Source organism: Sinocyclocheilus grahami, unplaced genomic scaffold (assembly GCF_001515645.1).
Source record: "Sinocyclocheilus grahami isolate Dianchi unplaced genomic scaffold, SAMN03320097.WGS_v1.1 scaffold96.1, whole genome shotgun sequence".
NCBI classification, from domain to species: Eukaryota; Metazoa; Chordata; class Actinopteri; order Cypriniformes; family Cyprinidae; genus Sinocyclocheilus; species Sinocyclocheilus grahami.
This window is the reverse complement of record NW_015505275.1, coordinates 594,013-615,194: the sequence shown is the minus strand read 5'-3', so window position 1 is coordinate 615,194 and position 21,182 is coordinate 594,013. Positions and strand designations below refer to the sequence as shown.

Here is a 21,182-nt window from a genome sequence, read left to right as displayed (position 1 = left end):
TCACGCTCTCTTGACTAACGGGGAGAGGAGAAGAAAGGGAAAAAAGGGAACGCGTCTAGTGAAAGCGGCCAATTGCGAGTAACCGGGATCACGGCGCCCGGCAGCCAACCAAGCGGCCCGCGAGAGGTAATAAGGAAACCTGGTGGGCTGTAGTCGGCGAGGAACCAATGCACGCGCAGGGGAGGCGTGTCTTTGCTCTTCCCTAAGACCTCCCAGAGCAGGTTGTTGCGTTTTGGGCTCTAAAGCTCAAAGATCTCCGAAGTGCTTGTCAGTTTTCTAAGTCGGAGCCATGGCGACAACAGCTCAGTATATTCCGCGGAATAACTCATTGCCTTCGAACCCGCTAATGCATCCGGATTCGGACAGGATGCACCAGGGGACGACCTACAGAGAGGTGCAGAAAATGATGCACCACGAGTACTTACAAGGGCTAGCGACCAACACGGGACATCCGATGAGCCTAACGCACCACCAGTGGCTGCCCACCTCCAACACCGACTGGACCAGCGGCACCCACATCGGACAGGCAGAGCACAACAAAGGCAGCGTGCAGAGCAGAGAAGATCTGGGGAACGGCTATCACAGATCGCATCTGGTCCACCAGCCGACGCAAAACAGCCACCACGGATCATGGGCGCCGACCACAACGCACCACTTATCCCCGCTCTCGCCCGCCTCCAACGGTCACCAGTCGCTGGTCTACTCTCAGACGGGCTACACTATGTTAAGCCCCCAGCCGTCGCTGCACCACGGCTTGCGGGACCCGCTCCACGACGACGCGGGGAGCCACGATAACCAGATGGAGTCACCTCAGCAGCCGTTCAGCCACCATCAGGACCACTCGGACGAAGACGCCCCAAGCTCCGACGACCTGGAACAGTTCGCCAAACAGTTCAAGCAGAGGCGCATCAAACTTGGTTTTACGCAGGCGGACGTGGGCTTAGCGCTGGGCACGCTCTACGGAAACGTCTTTTCCCAGACCACCATCTGTAGATTTGAGGCTCTGCAGCTGAGTTTCAAGAACATGTGCAAACTTAAGCCTCTGCTAAACAAATGGCTCGAGGAGACAGATTCAAACACGGGCAGCCCCACGAATTTGGACAAGATTGCAGCACAGGGCCGGAAACGAAAGAAGAGGACCTCCATCGAAGTCGGAGTCAAAGGGGCACTGGAGAACCATTTCTTAAAGTGCCCCAAGCCCTCCGCCCACGAAATCACCAGTTTAGCTGGCACTCTGCAGTTGGAAAAAGAGGTTGTGCGTGTGTGGTTTTGCAACAGAAGACAGAAAGAGAAAAGAATGACACCGGTGGGGGTCCTTCATCCAACCATGGAGGACGTATACTCGCAAGCGGAGACACCCCCTCTCCATCACACGCTACAGAGTCCTGTCCAGTGACTGCTATAATAAACAGTGTCCTTGTTTGAAAAGAATCTACAATGGATTTTGTTTATCCCCTTTGTTAGTTTAGGCCTTTCCCAAGACTTCAGAGACAGAAAGTTTGGGAAGAGTTCGCTGACAGTGAGCGGACAGCTTACGGGACGTCAGTAATTCTGAATAAAGTGAAAATGCATTAATAACCGCGCCAGCTTCGCGCGCATTTATCAAATCAGTACCCGTGTTTACGAAAATCGTATCGTTTGTGCCACTCTGGAAAAATTCGATCCTTTCACCGCCGATCAAAGGGAGCTACGAGCCACAAAAAGGGCAATGTCTCCTTGGACAAAGGAGAGGGGACAGTGATTCTATTAAAGCGAGTAACCAGATTAATGATCACAATGATTTATCTGATATTATTTGTGTTGTTTACTTTATTTGGAATGTTTTAAAGTTAAGATCTTTTTTTACTTTAATTTCAACTAAAACAGATTAAATTCGTGATGTAAAGAACAGGCACTTGGTCAAAACCTCCAAAATAAGCAAGTGCACCAGAAACTGTTTACAATGATCATTTCTTAGCATCTGATACCGTCTAAAGATGCATAGACGTTAAAATGGCAACATGAATACACTGTCTGAAACAATATTTAGTCATATTGAGTTCTACTGCTTTAATTTTTTCCCTCTTTGCATGAGGCACTTATAATGTTATTTTATTTTATTTCACAATGTATTTGTTCGAGGTATACGACATTAATGCTTTGCTTGTTTAGTTTTCTTTTCCAATTTCGTGTTATTTTAAACCGGCACTATTCCAGCAAGTCTGCTCCAGCTAAACATATTGAGAGTGATGCGTCAAAATGAAAAAGCAAGAAATATCTCAGGTAATTTTCAGTGCCCAAAAATCGTGCTGTACTCTTATTCTTCTTGAATATTGGCCAACTCTTGACACTCTCTATGTCAGCTGTGCCCGTTTAGTTTATGTTAATGACATTTTGCATCCTACTCATGAGCCTGGACAAGGCGAAAAGTAGTTGTTGTAGTGAATAAGGGATGTGTTTTCGGGACTTCTTTTCAGGATTGGGGAAAAAATAGGAGGCTGATAACGTTTCGTGTTGTTTCTCAAGGTCTGGCATTTTTCATTGGACAGCAGGTGTTGGTTTCTCCAATGGTATTTGAAACAGTGTGAATATACAACCTTTTCCAAAAAAGTAATAAAAATAAAAATAAATGACAAGAGAAAAGATTTTAAATAAATAGTTGTCAGGATTATTTCCAATATGTAAATATGTCGAATATGTAAGCATATGTATTTGTTCTGGGTTCGTTTTGTTTTGTTTTGTTCTGTTTTCCGGGCAGTTTTGTACACTTACTAATTCCAAGAAGATATTTTAATATTTCATTTATGACCATTTATATATCTATATATTTATTTCCTAAGTGTGTTTGGAGCTTTTTTTTTTTTGTTCGGCTCTGTTGATTATGTTGCAGTGGATTACAAATGTTTTGTTTACTACATTGGTTGTATGTTGATTGCGAAATGTAGACTGCAAAGTCACGTTTATATTTATGTTATAGTAATATTTTATTACTTACATAAAACATATATACAAGAACACGACTTCTGTCTTTTTTGAAGCACATTTTCACGCATATCATGGTGATAGTGAACGAAATAAGAGTTCATGAAATGACTCTCAGGATTTTGTGTTTATTGCGATTCGATCCTTAAAAGCATTGGGACTCACGCTATAGGCTACTATTTTGTTCATGCACGATGAATTGATGAAAAATTATTTATATAAGAAACTAAATTTTAACGTAGTTTAGTTCAAGCAAAAACATTTTAAACGATGTTTTAAATTATATTTTGCGACATAACATAATTAAAACGTCTATAAATAAAAATGTACAATCTGTGTGAAAGAACTCTATAACATAACGGCACTATTAGGTCTACAACAATGCGTTTATCTATTGGGGTACGTCAAACAGTTAAAGTCTAATACACAATTAATTTCATAAATTATCAGTTTTTTAATTCTATAAACTCCAGTGGTTTATACATTTTAAAAGGTATAGTTTGTGGTTGTTCTAAACCCCAGTGGATTGTGACAGTTATTTGTTTAGAACACCAAAATCCTGATCGTGCACATTTAAAACTCAAATTATCGCCTTGACTATTTTCTAAGAAAAACGTTAAACACATAAAAGGACAAAGCTAAATTCGTTTGATTTCACATGAGCCTGGAATTGGGAATTTGCTGTGATAGTTTGTTTTTATCCGTGACTTGCAAATCAAGATTCGAACATTATTATTATTTCTCTTCTAAGCATCTTCTTTTGATGGTGCTGGGTTCCCGTATAGACAACACCCTCAGTTCATGAATGTAGCTGTTAGCTCTCATTAATCGTTATCGTTTGCTGTGATATATATTTCTCCTTTTTAATAACTTTTAAGAAAGGCTTGAGACAAATCAAACCATGCATGCTCAGGATGCTGATAAATGCTGCTTAAAAATGAACGCGGTCATATGAAATCTATATGGGATGTTATATTAGTTAGTGAGTGATGTAAAGAGTAAAAAATGGCATTGCCATCTTTACAGATAGGGCCTAATAAAAATGTGATAACAATATTTTAAATCTGTCGTTGGATATGTAAATGTTTTCTCCATTTAAATAAAGTTTTCATTGACTATTTTATTTCTATTCGTTTTCCCCGGCTCTTCTCCGTTCGCTATGGATTTGGGGTGCTAGTAGAGAACGTCTAGCCATACAAAATTAATAAAAAATGAAGTAGTTTATGAAGTAGGCTACAAATCATTTTCACAACTAATGATTTTTGAAAACTATTTTAGTATAAATTAATCTCAGCATAAACTAGCTTTGCCAGTAGTCAAAATTAAGATACCAACCGAGAACAGGTTTGTTAGCCTATAAAATAAACATAAGTGACCAAGTTTAAAATTATTATACCTTCTTTTCTTTCTTTTTTTCAATTTATCTTAGACAACTAACATTTCTGGTTTATGATATATGTGATTCGAGCTGTGTGTCCAATTATTCAGGCATCGCATTGGAAGAGAAGCTATGAGAAAACAGTGATTCCCAAGCGCCCCCTAACGACGTAAAGAATTAAAGCACGAGCTACGGTGGGTTTGTTGGTTCCATTTTTTCACAATCCTCTTCAAAGTCAGCCTAATAATCCATTGGTTCTCAAAAGATGTGCTTCCTTTAATCCCATGCTAACATTTATCTAAAAAAGTGTATATTTCAAATAATAACTGAGAAAATTATGTTAGAAATGAGTACATTTTTTATAGGGCACACTTTTTCTTCTAATAAATCAGCTTCCTAAAATGGAGACTTATTCCCAAAGCTTTACAGTCAATAGGCCAACTCTAAAAGAATCTGTATTACTCCATTATTTCCTCTTATTTATTATCTAATGCTCGTTGGGAAATGGGATGAAATCAACAGGGATATTTTCAGCTTTATGTCTATTTAGGCTACCAGTTGTAAAAACAAAACAAAAAAGACAGAAAGACCAGGAAAGATACCTGTCGTGTTTTAGCCCACCCTGATAGAGGGAAAAGGTGGTATAGGACTGTATGGTGAAGACTGTGGAATTGAAGAGCGATGTTATACCTGCGGGAATTTGTGGCACAAAGACTATTCAGTCATTTAGAGTAAAAGCATGGAATGTACCAAGAAGAGAAGAGAAGTGTGTGTGTGTGTGTGTGTGGACACTGTTACATATGTGCATACATAAGTCTTTTTTAATAAGCTATTACAACTATTTAAGTAAACTGCAGTTTTCAAAATGTGACATCATATTGATCCACAACTAAAAATGACTTACCACTGTGGATATAAATAGACACAGTAAACCATGAATGAATGTGTGTGGAATGAGTCTCCGGGGCCAGAGGTTGTCCAGATGTCACTATGAACGACAGCTCTGTAAGAAAGCAGATAGCATGTCCACAGCAGGCTGTATTCCCAAAGAGTTAGGCTTTTGTTCAAATGGGGTGTATGCCAAGATTGACAGTGACTTATGAATCATTAAATTCTGGACCATACATTTCAGTGACCACCAGTTTAACTCTCAGGACAAAGGATGTGCATTAATTGATCCTGCTGTGAGACTGAAAGTCATATTAGGGTGGTTTGTTGCATGTTATAATTATATTCCATTATTTCAGTTTCCTGCATGGTGGTTATGAAATAACCATTCGTATATGTAAGACATTATTGATCAGTGCTTTCTACAAAAAGCGGATTCCAAAACTGCCTTCAAAAGTTCTCAAACTTCACTATGGGTTTAGTGTATAAAGACACGAAATGCTTGAAACACCCATTACAGACAATCTATAGGAGAAGAGCACTTAAATGTGCAAGTCTGATGAGTAAAGCTTTGTTACTTATGCATAATTAGGCCAAGATGCACTCAGGGATGGCCAATGCCATCAGACCTACCTTAAAACCCAGTGGCTTCTTTCTCTCTCCACTGTACAAATCACTTCCAAGCTCATGGCCATGTCAGGCTGAGCCTGGGCATTTGAGACACAACGCCACCTCCTTCATCAGTAGAGTATCATCAAACACAGGAGATGTGGATTAGCAATGATTAGCAGGGATTATAGCTGGTTAATGGTGGGAAAATACATTAGGAGCCACGGGCTCAGGGAGGGATTTCGCTCACGCTAGCGGATTTGCATTGATCCAGAGCAAATGAATGAGGATTAGCTGCATCTATCTACAGATAAATAACATTAAGCGTATTATTTGGGCACAAGCTGTTATTAATGACATTACATACACCACAACAATGCCGGTAATTATAACAAATGGGCCGAATAATGCATTTAATGGTATTTTTAAATTTGTGTCTTGTTCTAAGAGGGTGTGAAGATTTTCAGGAGCTGAGATTTGGTGGAAATACACAACTGGAATGTAGTGTGAGATTTCTTATTAGAAAACTTTAAAACTTGCTCTTAAAGAGATAGTACACCCAAAACTTTCATTTACTCTCCCTCATGTTGTTCCAAATTTGTATGACCAACATGCAACACATATTATGAATAGCAATACTTCTAATTTTTGGAGAAAAAAACTTCTAATTTCATGTCCTGCAGAAGAAAGGAAATTATACATGTATGGAACGACATCAGGGTAGGTAAATAATGACAGCAAGATAGTTGTATTTAAAACAGGTATCATACACAATTTTGTTTTTATGACTATTTTCCAACCCCCAAAAGTAAACATAATTTGTTGCTTCTGTGCCTTTAAGATTCCTACAGTATGTAAAGACCCGTTTTACATATGAAATGAGTAACAGCATATTTAAGCACAGGTTATGTGCATTTATTTGGATCTAATACTGTAGTTTTTAACTCGTTCTTCAATAACAACCGGTTTAAGAAACCTGCATTACATTGTCAAATATTTCCAAAACAATCTATGCTGAAACATGCCACTCAAACTGTGAAGATCACCACAACTAAAAATGACTTACCACTGTGGATATAAATAGACACAGTAAACCATGAATGAATGTGTGTGGAATGAGTCTCCGGGGCCAGAGGTTGTCCAGATGTCACTATGAACGACAGCTCTGTAAGAAAGCAGATAGCATGTCCACAGCAGGCTGTATTCCCAAAGAGTTAGGCTTTTGTTCAAATGGGGTGTATGCCAAGATTGACAGTGACTTATGAATCATTAAATTCTGGACCATACATTTCAGTGACCACCAGTTTAACTCTCAGGACAAAGGATGTGCATTAATTGATCCTGCTGTGAGACTGAAAGTCATATTAGGGTGGTTTGTTGCATGTTATAATTATATTCCATTATTTCAGTTTCCTGCATGGTGGTTATGAAATAACCATTCGTATATGTAAGACATTATTGATCAGTGCTTTCTACAAAAAGCGGATTCCAAAACTGCCTTCAAAAGTTCTCAAACTTCACTATGGGTTTAGTGTATAAAGACACGAAATGCTTGAAACACCCATTACAGACAATCTATAGGAGAAGAGCACTTAAATGTGCAAGTCTGATGAGTAAAGCTTTGTTACTTATGCATAATTAGGCCAAGATGCACTCAGGGATGGCCAATGCCATCAGACCTACCTTAAAACCCAGTGGCTTCTTTCTCTCTCCACTGTACAAATCACTTCCAAGCTCATGGCCATGTCAGGCTGAGCCTGGGCATTTGAGACACAACGCCACCTCCTTCATCAGTAGAGTATCATCAAACACAGGAGATGTGGATTAGCAATGATTAGCAGGGATTATAGCTGGTTAATGGTGGGAAAATACATTAGGAGCCACGGGCTCAGGGAGGGATTTCGCTCACGCTAGCGGATTTGCATTGATCCAGAGCAAATGAATGAGGATTAGCTGCATCTATCTACAGATAAATAACATTAAGCGTATTATTTGGGCACAAGCTGTTATTAATGACATTACATACACCACAACAATGCCGGTAATTATAACAAATGGGCCGAATAATGCATTTAATGGTATTTTTAAATTTGTGTCTTGTTCTAAGAGGGTGTGAAGATTTTCAGGAGCTGAGATTTGGTGGAAATACACAACTGGAATGTAGTGTGAGATTTCTTATTAGAAAACTTTAAAACTTGCTCTTAAAGAGATAGTACACCCAAAACTTTCATTTACTCTCCCTCATGTTGTTCCAAATTTGTATGACCAACATGCAACACATATTATGAATAGCAATACTTCTAATTTTTGGAGAAAAAAACTTCTAATTTCATGTCCTGCAGAAGAAAGGAAATTATACATGTATGGAACGACATCAGGGTAGGTAAATAATGACAGCAAGATAGTTGTATTTAAAACAGGTATCATACACAATTTTGTTTTTATGACTATTTTCCAACCCCCAAAAGTAAACATAATTTGTTGCTTCTGTGCCTTTAAGATTCCTACAGTATGTAAAGACCCGTTTTACATATGAAATGAGTAACAGCATATTTAAGCACAGGTTATGTGCATTTATTTGGATCTAATACTGTAGTTTTTAACTCGTTCTTCAATAACAACCGGTTTAAGAAACCTGCATTACATTGTCAAATATTTCCAAAACAATCTATGCTGAAACATGCCACTCAAACTGTGAAGATCATTATTTTATCCAAAATAAAATCAAATAAGAAAACTTCAGCTGCTTATTTGCAACAGTGGTACCTTCTAGAAGGATAGAGCAGTAAGTGCAAGCAAACAGTGAGGGACAGCACTATATTTTTTTCATCATTTGTTATTCTAGTGTTTAATACAATTAATAATAAGATTAATCTCCTTTATACCAAATTACTGGACAGACTAAGTTTCTGAAAACACTATAGAAGTGTAAAAGTGAGCAGTTGTGTTCATATCTGGGACAAAGCTGCATATGTTCAGAACAAGCCATTTCTGGAGCTTATAGTTTCAATAAATTCTCTTATTTTAACTGTGGAGGATGTTTTGAGTTCTGAAAGTTACAGTATGTTTTCGTAGCACAATGAACCCTTTTATCTCAAGAGACCAAGGGAAATTAGATTCTTCATGATATGAACCCTTTAAGCATAATTTCTTCAGCGACGGCCACACATTGTGGTGCGTGATAGCATGCTGCTGCACAAGGCTGCGTTTGTCCCATTCAAAGCAACTGATGGGAAGGCAGTGAGGAACAGAAGCACGGAGGGACATGTGCGGTCGCACTTGCATCACCAAAGTTACCAAGCAAGTGATCTGATAATCCTTACCAATGTTCTGTCTACTCTAGTCTCCTACACTCCCGGCCTACACTCGACTCTCCGCTCACTATCATTTATGTAATAAACACCTGACCCTGACAGCGAAGGGCAGAGTGCTTGAGAATCAGAGGAGGAAGGAGGGGAAAATTTATTTTTTCATCAAAAATTCTCTCTCTTCCATACCTCAAGGTTTCACCTCAGAGCTGCATGAAAGATGGACAACAATGTGGCCACACAGCGATCAGCTATTTACCATATGAAAAGCTTCGGCTGAGCACAGGAGGAGTCCGATTCTTAGTTATTTATGATGCCAGGGCCTTGTATCTATATGGACCCTCCTTCAATTTGATTCTCAAATACAGACCTGTATATAGAGGATTGAAGTAAAGTAATGGAGAGTCCTCCAACCTTTCCACTGCTTCTCTCCTTCGCTTCAAAACTTGTGCTTTTAAGGTCTTAAATGTTTTGAGTTGCATCTCAGGTTTGTAAGAAATAAAAATCATGTTTACAGTAATGCGGCTAGAAGTCCAAAGGTCATTTGTACCTGAGGGTTTAAATCCAAAATGTGAAGTTTGCATTTTTTGTTAAAGCACATACAAAAATGTTTATTATCCCATCTGTAAAGTTGAAATTTTTTGAAATTTTTGAGATGGGACTATATATGTAATAGTTACACACATATATCCTAGATTGCAAATAACTTTGCATAGACGAGATTAGTAAGAAATTATATCATACGAGTTTCATGTAAAATGTTAAAGTGTATCATTTGAAACTGTAAAACAAATAATCCTACTCTTAATAAGTGTTTTAGTTTGATCATCCAGTTAAAATCAAGTTACTTGAGAAGCAACACAGAGAATATAAAAAAAATGTTTCAAAGACAATGTGTCTTTAATACAAGTGTATTTTTTATTAGATTTCCATTTGTTTTAAGTATAAACAAGGGAAATCATCTGCCAGGGCAGTAAAACAAAAACATTCATATTTAAGATACAATCTAAAACAAGTCTTAATATATTATAAATTGTTGCTTTTTAAGCAAACATATTAAGATTTCAGATGCAAAAACCTTTAAATCCGTGAGATTTTTTTTCTTTTAGATTAGCATTTTTATCAGGCTCCTAATGTTTAGGTTCAATAATTTCACTTGAATTATGAAAAGGTTATTAGTTTGGTTGTTGGTTATTAGCTGGTAATGTCTTATTCTCAAAAAAGTCCAATGTTATTTTCATAGGAGTATGATAAAAAATGCTAATTTGAAAGAAAAAAATCTCAGATGAACTTAGTTTTTTAGGCATTTTTACAGGGAAACATAAACAAGTAAAAGTTAAAGTAAAGCAAATTAAATAAAAATTAATTATGAAGTAATTTTTGTGGTGTATAACTGCACAGACTTACACCTCTAGGTGCATTACAGTTATTTTTTTGTTTTTGGGGCAAGTCATGTTTTTACTATAGTAATTAATGGTACAGTGTAGCCACAGATGCTTACAGTAAACGTTTTACTCTGGAATGGTCATTTAATCTTCATTGTTGGAGTTCGGCTTAATAATGAATTAATACATTTTTTTATTTCTGCACTATTACAAGAGAAACCGAACATTCTGGATGCATTTATTCGCTCATGCACTGATATATTGTGTCTTACAATAGAATCATGTGCTTTATGATAACTTTGAAAGGCATTATCAGAACAGTCCTAAATTCCTCTCGTCTCCGATATGCTACATCTCAAATATTATGTTATAGTACAGATGTCCAGCCCTCTGTCCCTGTCATTTTTTCTAAAGCTAAAAGCTTCTTAGGAAGGTCACAAGTTAATAACTCACCCCGAAGGCCTTCTTCTCAAGTCAAGATATAGGTTCTCCAATACTTCACATTCAAAACCTAGCCTTTGTGTGGTGGCCATCCTAGGGGACTGCTCTTTCAAGACTTAAATCACAAGGTTGACTGTAGCTCTAGAAAAAAAAATGAAAAAACTAAATAAATAAAGACAGAGTTTGAAAGAAGGCTGTGCTAAACAATGGGAAGGTCACAAGGGCTGGGAGATTTCCAGGGTCCTTCAGACAATATCTGTAGCGTATTGTATTTAGCACTTTTAAAAACTATAGAAACCAGATAAATAAACACTTGTTGTGCGGTGCGATTGTTTGTATTTCCACAATTCTGCAAATGGTCTTGGTTCAACAATATGTTGCACATGAATATTTTTCTTTTTTAACAAGCAACGAAGAAAACTAATCAGATGTCTGTTTTTGCTACAAAACATGTAATATGGCATTCGCCCACAAACTCAACTTGACATTTCGTTTTTGAGGTTGATGACCAACTTCTTTGAAATCTCTCTCATTTCTCTGTGTGTTCTGGTTCAGGCCCACCCTCCTTGCCCTCCAAAGCACTGCCACAAGAGAGAAGAGCAATGTGCAAACGAGCCCTTCGGCTCACAACTGCCAAAATAACAACAACAACAACAAAACGAAATAAATGAGAAAGATGAAACGAGTGGAGACAAGGAGGGAGCGCTAGACGAAGCGAGATGAAATAGAGACCTGCTGCTGAGCTCAAGGACACAGCGCGCGACTGCGTAATTAGAAATGTACACAGACGATTTAGATGCAGGGATGTGATTAGGGAAGGCAGCCCGGTCTTCATCTTAATCAGCTCACTTCTGAGAGCTCCTTATGGATGGGAGGGGGACATACTCTCAGAGAACAAGACTGAAACCATCCACTCAGTCAAACAGACTGAAGAACTGAGGGAGAGACGTGAAAAATAGAGGTGGAGAGTAGGAAAAGATTGACTGGCAACAAAGAGAATGGAAAGAGAAAATGGAAACATCAACGATGGCAACAGTGAACCGTTTGCTGAAAATAACTGTGACTGAAGAGTGAAGAAATGCAAAATAAAAATGTTTTAAAAAATTTAATCATAAATATATAAAAAAACATAAAAATATATAAAAAATAAGTATAATTATTTTAAAATAAATTACATGTAAATTATTTATTTTTATAATAATGTAAAAAATATTTCAAATCTGTGTTTTTTCAATATTGTTAAAAAAAAGAAATTACTTAAAGTTTTAAATATAAATTCTCAGATTTAAATCTGAATGTTTCCTTGAAAAAAATGAATAATTTTAGAGGGAATAAGAAATGGAAAATGGAATGTGAAATTTAGAAAAAATAGTTTCTTAGACAAATACTAACCATTTTGTATTAGCCACAATATAAAGAGGTTTGACAGGTAACCAAGAAAATGTGCTTATGTGGTGAGTTAACTGATATTTTTTAAGTTTAAAAAAAAAACTCAATGTGACTGAATCAACCTTACACCAATGAAAGTAATAATGGGTCAAACCAGCTAGAAATGGCACATCACATTTTGCAGTGTATGCAAGGACATTTTAATGTGTACATAGTACTGGGGACTAAGATACATTATTCAATGACTAAATAGTGGACAATAGAGGTAATCACAGACAGCAGAGGCACAGAGAACAAACAGAAAGCAGACAGATGCTAATGTCCACTATCCGTCACTGAAACATGCCCACTCATCCACCTCTCTTAGTTAGAGAGAGAACAGTCCTGCTCATGAGACACAAAAAAGAAAGACCGACACACAAAGAGTCAAATAATGAGTGTGGGCATTTAAAAAAAACTACTCAGCCTCCATCCCTCTCTTTCTCTCTCCTTCTCCATATCACCAGCCATGTTATTGATCACCTTTAACCTCTGCTTTCAGCACTGTCACAACTACCATTTAGGGCCTCCCCAGGGCTGAGGAGCCATCAATGACGCCCCTGCCCCATAAATCATTACCAAGCCTGTGAGGGTCTGCTGCCCAGGGGCCTGACATTCAGGGGCAAAACCAAGCCGATCTCCCCTAACACGCCCCCACGGGTCAGAGGTCATCCTGTCAACACTGTGCCAGGCACTCCCTCGGCCCACTGCTGGCACTCGTTTGGTTTTTAAATCAAAATAAAGGTCAGGAAGATCGTCCTCTTGCTCTTTGCACCACACAAGTGACACTTTCACACCATTAACACTCCTAATCGGGCTCACAGCCAACAGGACGCGGTCGTTCGACAAGGGAGGCAGGTGGTGTCAGAGGTGACGCCTCCAAATACTTCTGGAATAATCTATAAGCTTGGGTCAAAATCAGGTCTGGACCATGTCGGGATAAGGGAAATAAGATGATTCGTTTAAAGATGCCATCAAATTCAGGAAACTAAGAGGTTTTATGTCCAAACCTTCCTCATCACTGATGTGGAAGTCTGTGTGGGCTAAAAATATAGATTTTTATTATTAATTGCAGTCTTTATATGAACAATCCTGATATCATTATTTAAAACCTCAAGAATAATATTTTACTTTATTATAAGTGTCTGCATGAAAAATGCATTTGTACAGCAAAGTAAACATACAATAGCCAATTCATGAACATATGAGTCTTATGAATTGGTGCTTTTTATTGAATCAAAAACATACAACGCAACCAGTCTGATTCCCAAAAAAGAATGTCTATCAACTGGTTCTTTTAATAATTAGCTTAAAGGAATAGTTCAACCAAAAATTTTTATTTTGTCATAATTTACTCACCCTCAAGTCTTTCCAAACTTGTACATGTTTCTTTCTCATGTTAAACACAAAATAATATATTTAAAAGTTGTTGGTCCCCATTAACTTCAATAAGGAAATAAATACTATGGAAGTCACTGGGGTCCATCAACTGTTTGATTACCAGCATTCTTCAGAATATCTTCTTTTATGTTCAACATAAGAGAGAAACTGATACAGGTTTGGAACAACATGAGGTTGAGTAAATGATGGCAAAATTTTAGTTTTTGGGTAAACTATCCCTTTAAAAGGCGAGTTGCCAATTTGAATTGATCTGAAACTGCCCTGTAGTCACAGTATTAGCAGAGAGAATTTATGAAAACAAAATGGATATTATAACTGAAACATACCTAAAAGGACAAGATTCAAATCGATTCAGAAACAAAATTGGATCGAGAGCTTGTGAATTAGAATTGAATCGGGAAATCTATATTGATATAATACAATTGGATTACAAATAGTAAAACAAGTCAAATACATTTTCACAAAAAAACATTTGAATAAAAATAAACAAGTTATCAGATTTGAACAGAAATATATTATTGCAAAAACAACCAAATTTAAAAAGTATTGTCAGGTAAACAAAACATGTGGTAAATTTACTGCTATTAATATTAGTAAATGTGACTGAACATTCATTTACACCAAAGAAATAAATAATTAAAAGTCATATCAAGAAGAAATGTCTCTTTTAGCAGTATATGCCAATACAGTTCAGTGCCCAGTACAGGTATAGTGCAGTTCAATGAAGTTCAATTAGTATTGTGTATATACTAATTAGTATATCTGTGCACCCTATTCTCAGATAATTTTGTAAGATAGAGATAGGTTACCTTAAAATGCCTTCAAGATATATTTCTCAGTCCACCATGCACATATTCATATTCCCTCAGAAAGATTGAGAAAAATCTCTGTTACTCACAATCCAACTCCAATCAAACACTCTCATTTGCAAGTTGCAAGGTTTTGTTTCCCAAAACATGAATGATGAGCTGATATAGGTGACAGCTGGATGTGAAGGAGCTCGGCATCCCCTCAAGAGGAAAGCCTCATCCCCCTCGTCTCTCCCCACTCTGGAGGTGAAACAGAGAGGATTAATTGGTTTAGCGCCTTTTTCGCTATGCTTGGTCCCAGCAATTAAATATTGGCCCTGGGCCCTCTGTGACCATTAGCGTACAATGCCGTGTTAACTGGGGCCGCTCCGGTCTCGTGTTTGTGTTCACGCAGGGCCACGACCGCATTAGCAAAGCGTTAAAAAGTTAGCCGGACTAAAATTCATCTCCACGTTCTAAGGGTCAGCGGTAATTGGTTGTTGCGCTCCAAGTTGGTGAGTAGTTTCTCAAAGGGAAAGGAAAGAGAGTAAATAAGGGATTTCAAAAGCTTATCGGGTTTACTATTTACAGAAAAAGAAGGGAGGGACGACACACAAGAAGTTGAACGTATGAAAGAAGAAAAAGCAAATAAAAAAGCCAGCTCGCATTTTAAGTCTGTATACGCTGGAAGGAATAGTTTAGTGGGGTGGGTTTAGTAGCTTTCATATCTTTCTTTCCCTCTCTCTGTCGATGTCGCTTCCACTCCCTCAAGCCGTCAATTAGTGGGCCCGAGCTTCTGAGGGCCAGGCTCTTCCTCACATGTGCCTTTGTTGCAGTGACATTGACTCTCTCTCCCAGCAAGACGTTTGAAGGTTAGAATAAGACACTGTCCAGGTTATCCATGGGTGCTCTCTGGGGTGCTGGTCTATGCCTCCCAGGATGAATAGTGTGTTGAGGAAGCAGGCTAAAGGGCCTTTCAACTGCACCAGGCTGCTCACACACAAGAGTAGCTTGGCTTGGGGCCAGTATTTGTGCACTCACAGAGTGCTTCAAGTTGTCTTCAAAGAGCCATTGAATGCTGGAGTGTCCAGCTGTGGAAACTGGACTGAAGAGTCAGTGGGGACGTGCTTGCCGTCTCCGTAATATTAATCCGAAAAATTACTAGTTAAGCTCATAGTGCGTCAACGCAACAATTCCAATCATGGTGGCTGAGGCGATTTGTTGTGGTGTTCAATGTCGGACTATCATCTTGACCTTCTAGAGCATCTTTAGGACTACATTCATCACGGTGTCTGCTATGCACACCCCTACACCCTGCTGGGGGACCGGCGCCATAACTCAACCCTGACATGACCGTCGATTTACCCTTTTTGCACTCGTTTGGTCCAACGTCCAGCCGGCTCCTGTCCTCCACACCCCCCCCCCCCCCCCCCCCCAGCACTGAGTGTATTCATAATCTAGTCCGGAGCTTCAGAATGTGAGAAGGCTCTGACAATGGCACAATTGTGTTCATGGCCCACCGTTATTAATTATGTATGTTTCGATTGCTGGACAACAACAAAACAAGTGCATGGCATTATCACTAACAATAACATTGACTATCGCTCCTACACATTGTTGGTTTGAAAGTCTGTCTGTCTGGGTTCGGTCCAAGCAGACCGGATGCAAAAAGCCCACTTTTTAACATGAATTTCCCTGCTGAAAAAGGTTTAAACCAGTCTAAGCTGTTTGCTGGTCTTAGCTGGTTTAAGCTGGTCCTCCCAGTCTGAAAACTAAAACGAAAAATTAATGAAAACATTTTTGTCACCTGAAACAAACATAACTGGAACATAACTGGGGGGGAAAAATTAAAATACACTTTCATGTTTTTCAAACACTAATCAAAATAAAATAAAAATGAGAGAAAATAATTTTAGTCTTTGAAACATTTTATTACACCTAAAACTAGAAAGAAATAACTGGATAAAAATACTGTACTGTGAAATCTAATGCCATTAAACATTTTAAATGAATTAAAACCATTAAAATTAAACCATTTAGAGAATTAACTTTGGTAGCTCTAAAAATCTAATTAAATTAAATCAAAATCAAATTCAGGCCTTAATTATGTCATGGCTATTAAACCATTAAAATTAAAACCATAAAATTTTACCATTTAGAGAATTACCTGTGGTAGCCCCAGAAATAAAATAAAATAAAATAAAATCCTGACCTTATTCTGGCCTGGATAAGTTGGTTTTCAGCTGGTCTATATACAAACATGTGCAAAATCCCCATAAAACCCACCAACAGACCAGCATGACCAGACTGAAATCATAGTAAGCCCTCTTAGTCTGATCCAAGATGGGGTTTTTTCAGCAGTGTTAACCCTTATTACATATTGCTTGTTGTAAAATGCAGAACATTAACCATATTTATGACCGTTAGACCAAATGCAAGGGCTTATGAGTTACCTCAACCCATTAATAACGGGTTCAGCAGAACTAAACCGAATTGTTTACAGCCCACTCAATGGACCCACATGAGCACTTCTCGGGGTTCAAGGGTGAACGGCCCACCGATACAGGTTTGGAACAACATGAGGTTGAGTAAATGATGGCAAAATTTTAGTTTTTGGGTAAACTATCCCTTTAAAAGGCGAGTTGCCAATTTGAATTGATCTGAAACTGCCCTGTAGTCACAGTATTAGCAGAGAGAATTTATGAAAACAAAATGGATATTATAACTGAAACATACCTAAAAGGACAAGATTCAAATCGATTCAGAAACAAAATTGGATCGAGAGCTTGTGAATTAGAATTGAATCGGGAAATCTATATTGATATAATACAATTGGATTACAAATAGTAAAACAAGTCAAATACATTTTCACAAAAAAACATTTGAATAAAAATAAACAAGTTATCAGATTTGAACAGAAATATATTATTGCAAAAACAACCAAATTTAAAAAGTATTGTCAGGTAAACAAAACATGTGGTAAATTTACTGCTATTAATATTAGTAAATGTGACTGAACATTCATTTACACCAAAGAAATAAATAATTAAAAGTCATATCAAGAAGAAATGTCTCTTTTAGCAGTATATGCCAATACAGTTCAGTGCCCAGTACAGGTATAGTGCAGTTCAATGAAGTTCAATTAGTATTGTGTATATACTAATTAGTATATCTGTGCACCCTATTCTCAGATAATTTTGTAAGATAGAGATAGGTTACCTTAAAATGCCTTCAAGATATATTTCTCAGTCCACCATGCACATATTCATATTCCCTCAGAAAGATTGAGAAAAATCTCTGTTACTCACAATCCAACTCCAATCAAACACTCTCATTTGCAAGTTGCAAGGTTTTGTTTCCCAAAACATGAATGATGAGCTGATATAGGTGACAGCTGGATGTGAAGGAGCTCGGCATCCCCTCAAGAGGAAAGCCTCATCCCCCTCGTCTCTCCCCACTCTGGAGGTGAAACAGAGAGGATTAATTGGTTTAGCGCCTTTTTCGCTATGCTTGGTCCCAGCAATTAAATATTGGCCCTGGGCCCTCTGTGACCATTAGCGTACAATGCCGTGTTAACTGGGGCCGCTCCGGTCTCGTGTTTGTGTTCACGCAGGGCCACGACCGCATTAGCAAAGCGTTAAAAAGTTAGCCGGACTAAAATTCATCTCCACGTTCTAAGGGTCAGCGGTAATTGGTTGTTGCGCTCCAAGTTGGTGAGTAGTTTCTCAAAGGGAAAGGAAAGAGAGTAAATAAGGGATTTCAAAAGCTTATCGGGTTTACTATTTACAGAAAAAGAAGGGAGGGACGACACACAAGAAGTTGAACGTATGAAAGAAGAAAAAGCAAATAAAAAAGCCAGCTCGCATTTTAAGTCTGTATACGCTGGAAGGAATAGTTTAGTGGGGTGGGTTTAGTAGCTTTCATATCTTTCTTTCCCTCTCTCTGTCGATGTCGCTTCCACTCCCTCAAGCCGTCAATTAGTGGGCCCGAGCTTCTGAGGGCCAGGCTCTTCCTCACATGTGCCTTTGTTGCAGTGACATTGACTCTCTCTCCCAGCAAGACGTTTGAAGGTTAGAATAAGACACTGTCCAGGTTATCCATGGGTGCTCTCTGGGGTGCTGGTCTATGCCTCCCAGGATGAATAGTGTGTTGAGGAAGCAGGCTAAAGGGCCTTTCAACTGCACCAGGCTGCTCACACACAAGAGTAGCTTGGCTTGGGGCCAGTATTTGTGCACTCACAGAGTGCTTCAAGTTGTCTTCAAAGAGCCATTGAATGCTGGAGTGTCCAGCTGTGGAAACTGGACTGAAGAGTCAGTGGGGACGTGCTTGCCGTCTCCGTAATATTAATCCGAAAAATTACTAGTTAAGCTCATAGTGCGTCAACGCAACAATTCCAATCATGGTGGCTGAGGCGATTTGTTGTGGTGTTCAATGTCGGACTATCATCTTGACCTTCTAGAGCATCTTTAGGACTACATTCATCACGCAAACACACTATTCATATTTTAAAAAGAAATGTGGCAGGATAGAAATAAATGTGTCATAACTACGCCCCGTTCGATGGAACAGCACGGAGGAGAGAGCGCTACCCTGCAGCAGCGGATGATTGATTGCAAACGATCATTCTATGATTGATCTATTGATTATGTGTCCGGCAGCCCTCACCCTGTTAACAGGAGACATATGGCATCACTCTGGGGACATTAGGAAGGCATGCCGCAGCCCATAATGCACCTCTTCCATTTGCCCTATAGTCTCCCAGCAGGTGAAAAGGAGTCTGGAGAAGAAACAGAGGAAGTATAAGTACAGTGCATCAAGATTCACATTATAAAAGCTCATCTCCCAGCCTGATCTGAATGATTCATTTGAATGAATATCATGTTGCCCTCGGAGCACATGTGTTTACATCAAACCCAACAAGGTTTGTGGCTAAAGATTAATGTATGATCCAAAGGGCTCGCTGTGGATCACTGACACCATAGTGGGGGTCTTTTAGCACACGTGTCTTTTTCCACAATTAGCAAACAATGTAATTAGAGTAAAGCAAAGTAGTTTAAAACTAAGGGGTCTCTGGAGAACGCAACATTAGACTGAGGCTGAAAGCCAGCCTGTAACTAATTATTCACATAGCTTCTTTGAAAAGATATTAGAAGGGATCTGTGGTATATAATTTCAATATCTAAAATAGGAAGCAGTGTGTTCAGAAAATAAAGATTAAGAGGAATGGAAAAACATGACTTCTCATCAAACAGATAAAAATCACACAGATGCTGATAAAAGCAGTTGATCTCTAGGTGAGTTCATGACTGACTAAAGTACATAAGCACAAAATTCAGAATTAAAGAACTGGCTCGCATTCATAATTGTGAATTGGCCACACCTCACAGAAAGTTATAAGGAATATTTCTAATTTTCTTTCTATCTATCTATCTATCTATCTATCTATCTATCTATACAGATGCTGATAAAAGCAGTTGATCTCTAGGTGAGTTCATGACTGACTAAAGTACATAAGCACAAAATTTAGAATTAAAGAACTGGCTCGCGTTCATAATTGTGAATTGGCCACACCTCACAGGAAGTTATAAGGAATATTTCTAATTTTCTTTCTATCTATCTATCTATCTGTCACGGTACGTGCGGGGAGATGAAGCGAGGACTCAATTGCTGGAGAAATGGGATTTTATTTTAGCAAAAAATTAAACAAAAACAAACTCAAACCACCCCGAAGGGGAAAAACAGACAGGCAGGCCTAAAGCTGCACACATGCAGACACGAAACACACACCATGAAAAATGACGGATCAGCACAGGACGGCAGACACAAGGAGAATAAATTATCTATCTATCTATCTATCTATCTATCTATCTATCTATCTATCCATCCATCCATCCATCCATCCAGCCATCCATCCATCCATCCATCCATCCATCCATCCATCAATAATTTTCTTTGTCTGTAAGGCCTATAAAACATTGGTTATCAACATTTCTGACTCACTTTCTGAGGCCCCTTATTATCAAAGGCAATATTTGAAGACACCCTAAAATATTTGTGGTACTTTGGCTGTAATGACAAACCTCAATTTAAAACTTTTTTTATTTACAGAAACAACAAGTTGAAATACAAATGTATTTAATTTAATTGCTGTCCAGGGTTTAAGTTTTTTATCATAAATTAATTTATCTGACATTTCTAGTAATTTGTGATTACAGGGTTTTTAATTACTTTTTTATTTATTTATTTTCAAAAATAGCAATTTCCAATAAACTTCCCAATAAAATATTTTCAAGCTTGACATAACTAGAAACGTGTACATTACAAATGTACAATTCACAGAAATGTCCATTAATATGTAATGTTTTATCAATTTGCATTATTTCTTTAATTAAAATAAGAAAAATTATATCAGCATACATCTCAAGTTTCTGATGTTTTAGCTTATTTTAAAGTTTATAATTTTAATCGACATTGCAGGGTCCTTGGAACTGTGCTGAAGGCCCCTAGTGGGCCACGGACCCCTGGTTAAGAACCACGGCTATAAACCCTCAAACTTAAGGGCTTTATCAACTTTTCTCAAAACTTTCAAACAAGA

General features: G+C 38.1%; 1 protein-coding gene across 1 annotated transcript; it reads left to right on the top strand.

The window, feature by feature from the left end:
* The first annotated feature begins 251 nt into the window (after positions 1-251).
* Positions 252-2,728, top strand: LOC107587891 (POU domain, class 3, transcription factor 1). The gene has a single exon (XM_016275852.1). The coding sequence runs from the start codon at positions 290-292 to the stop codon at positions 1,394-1,396; it is 1,107 nt and encodes a 368-aa protein (XP_016131338.1). The 5' UTR covers positions 252-289; the 3' UTR covers positions 1,397-2,728.
* The last annotated feature ends 18,454 nt before the right edge of the window (positions 2,729-21,182 follow it).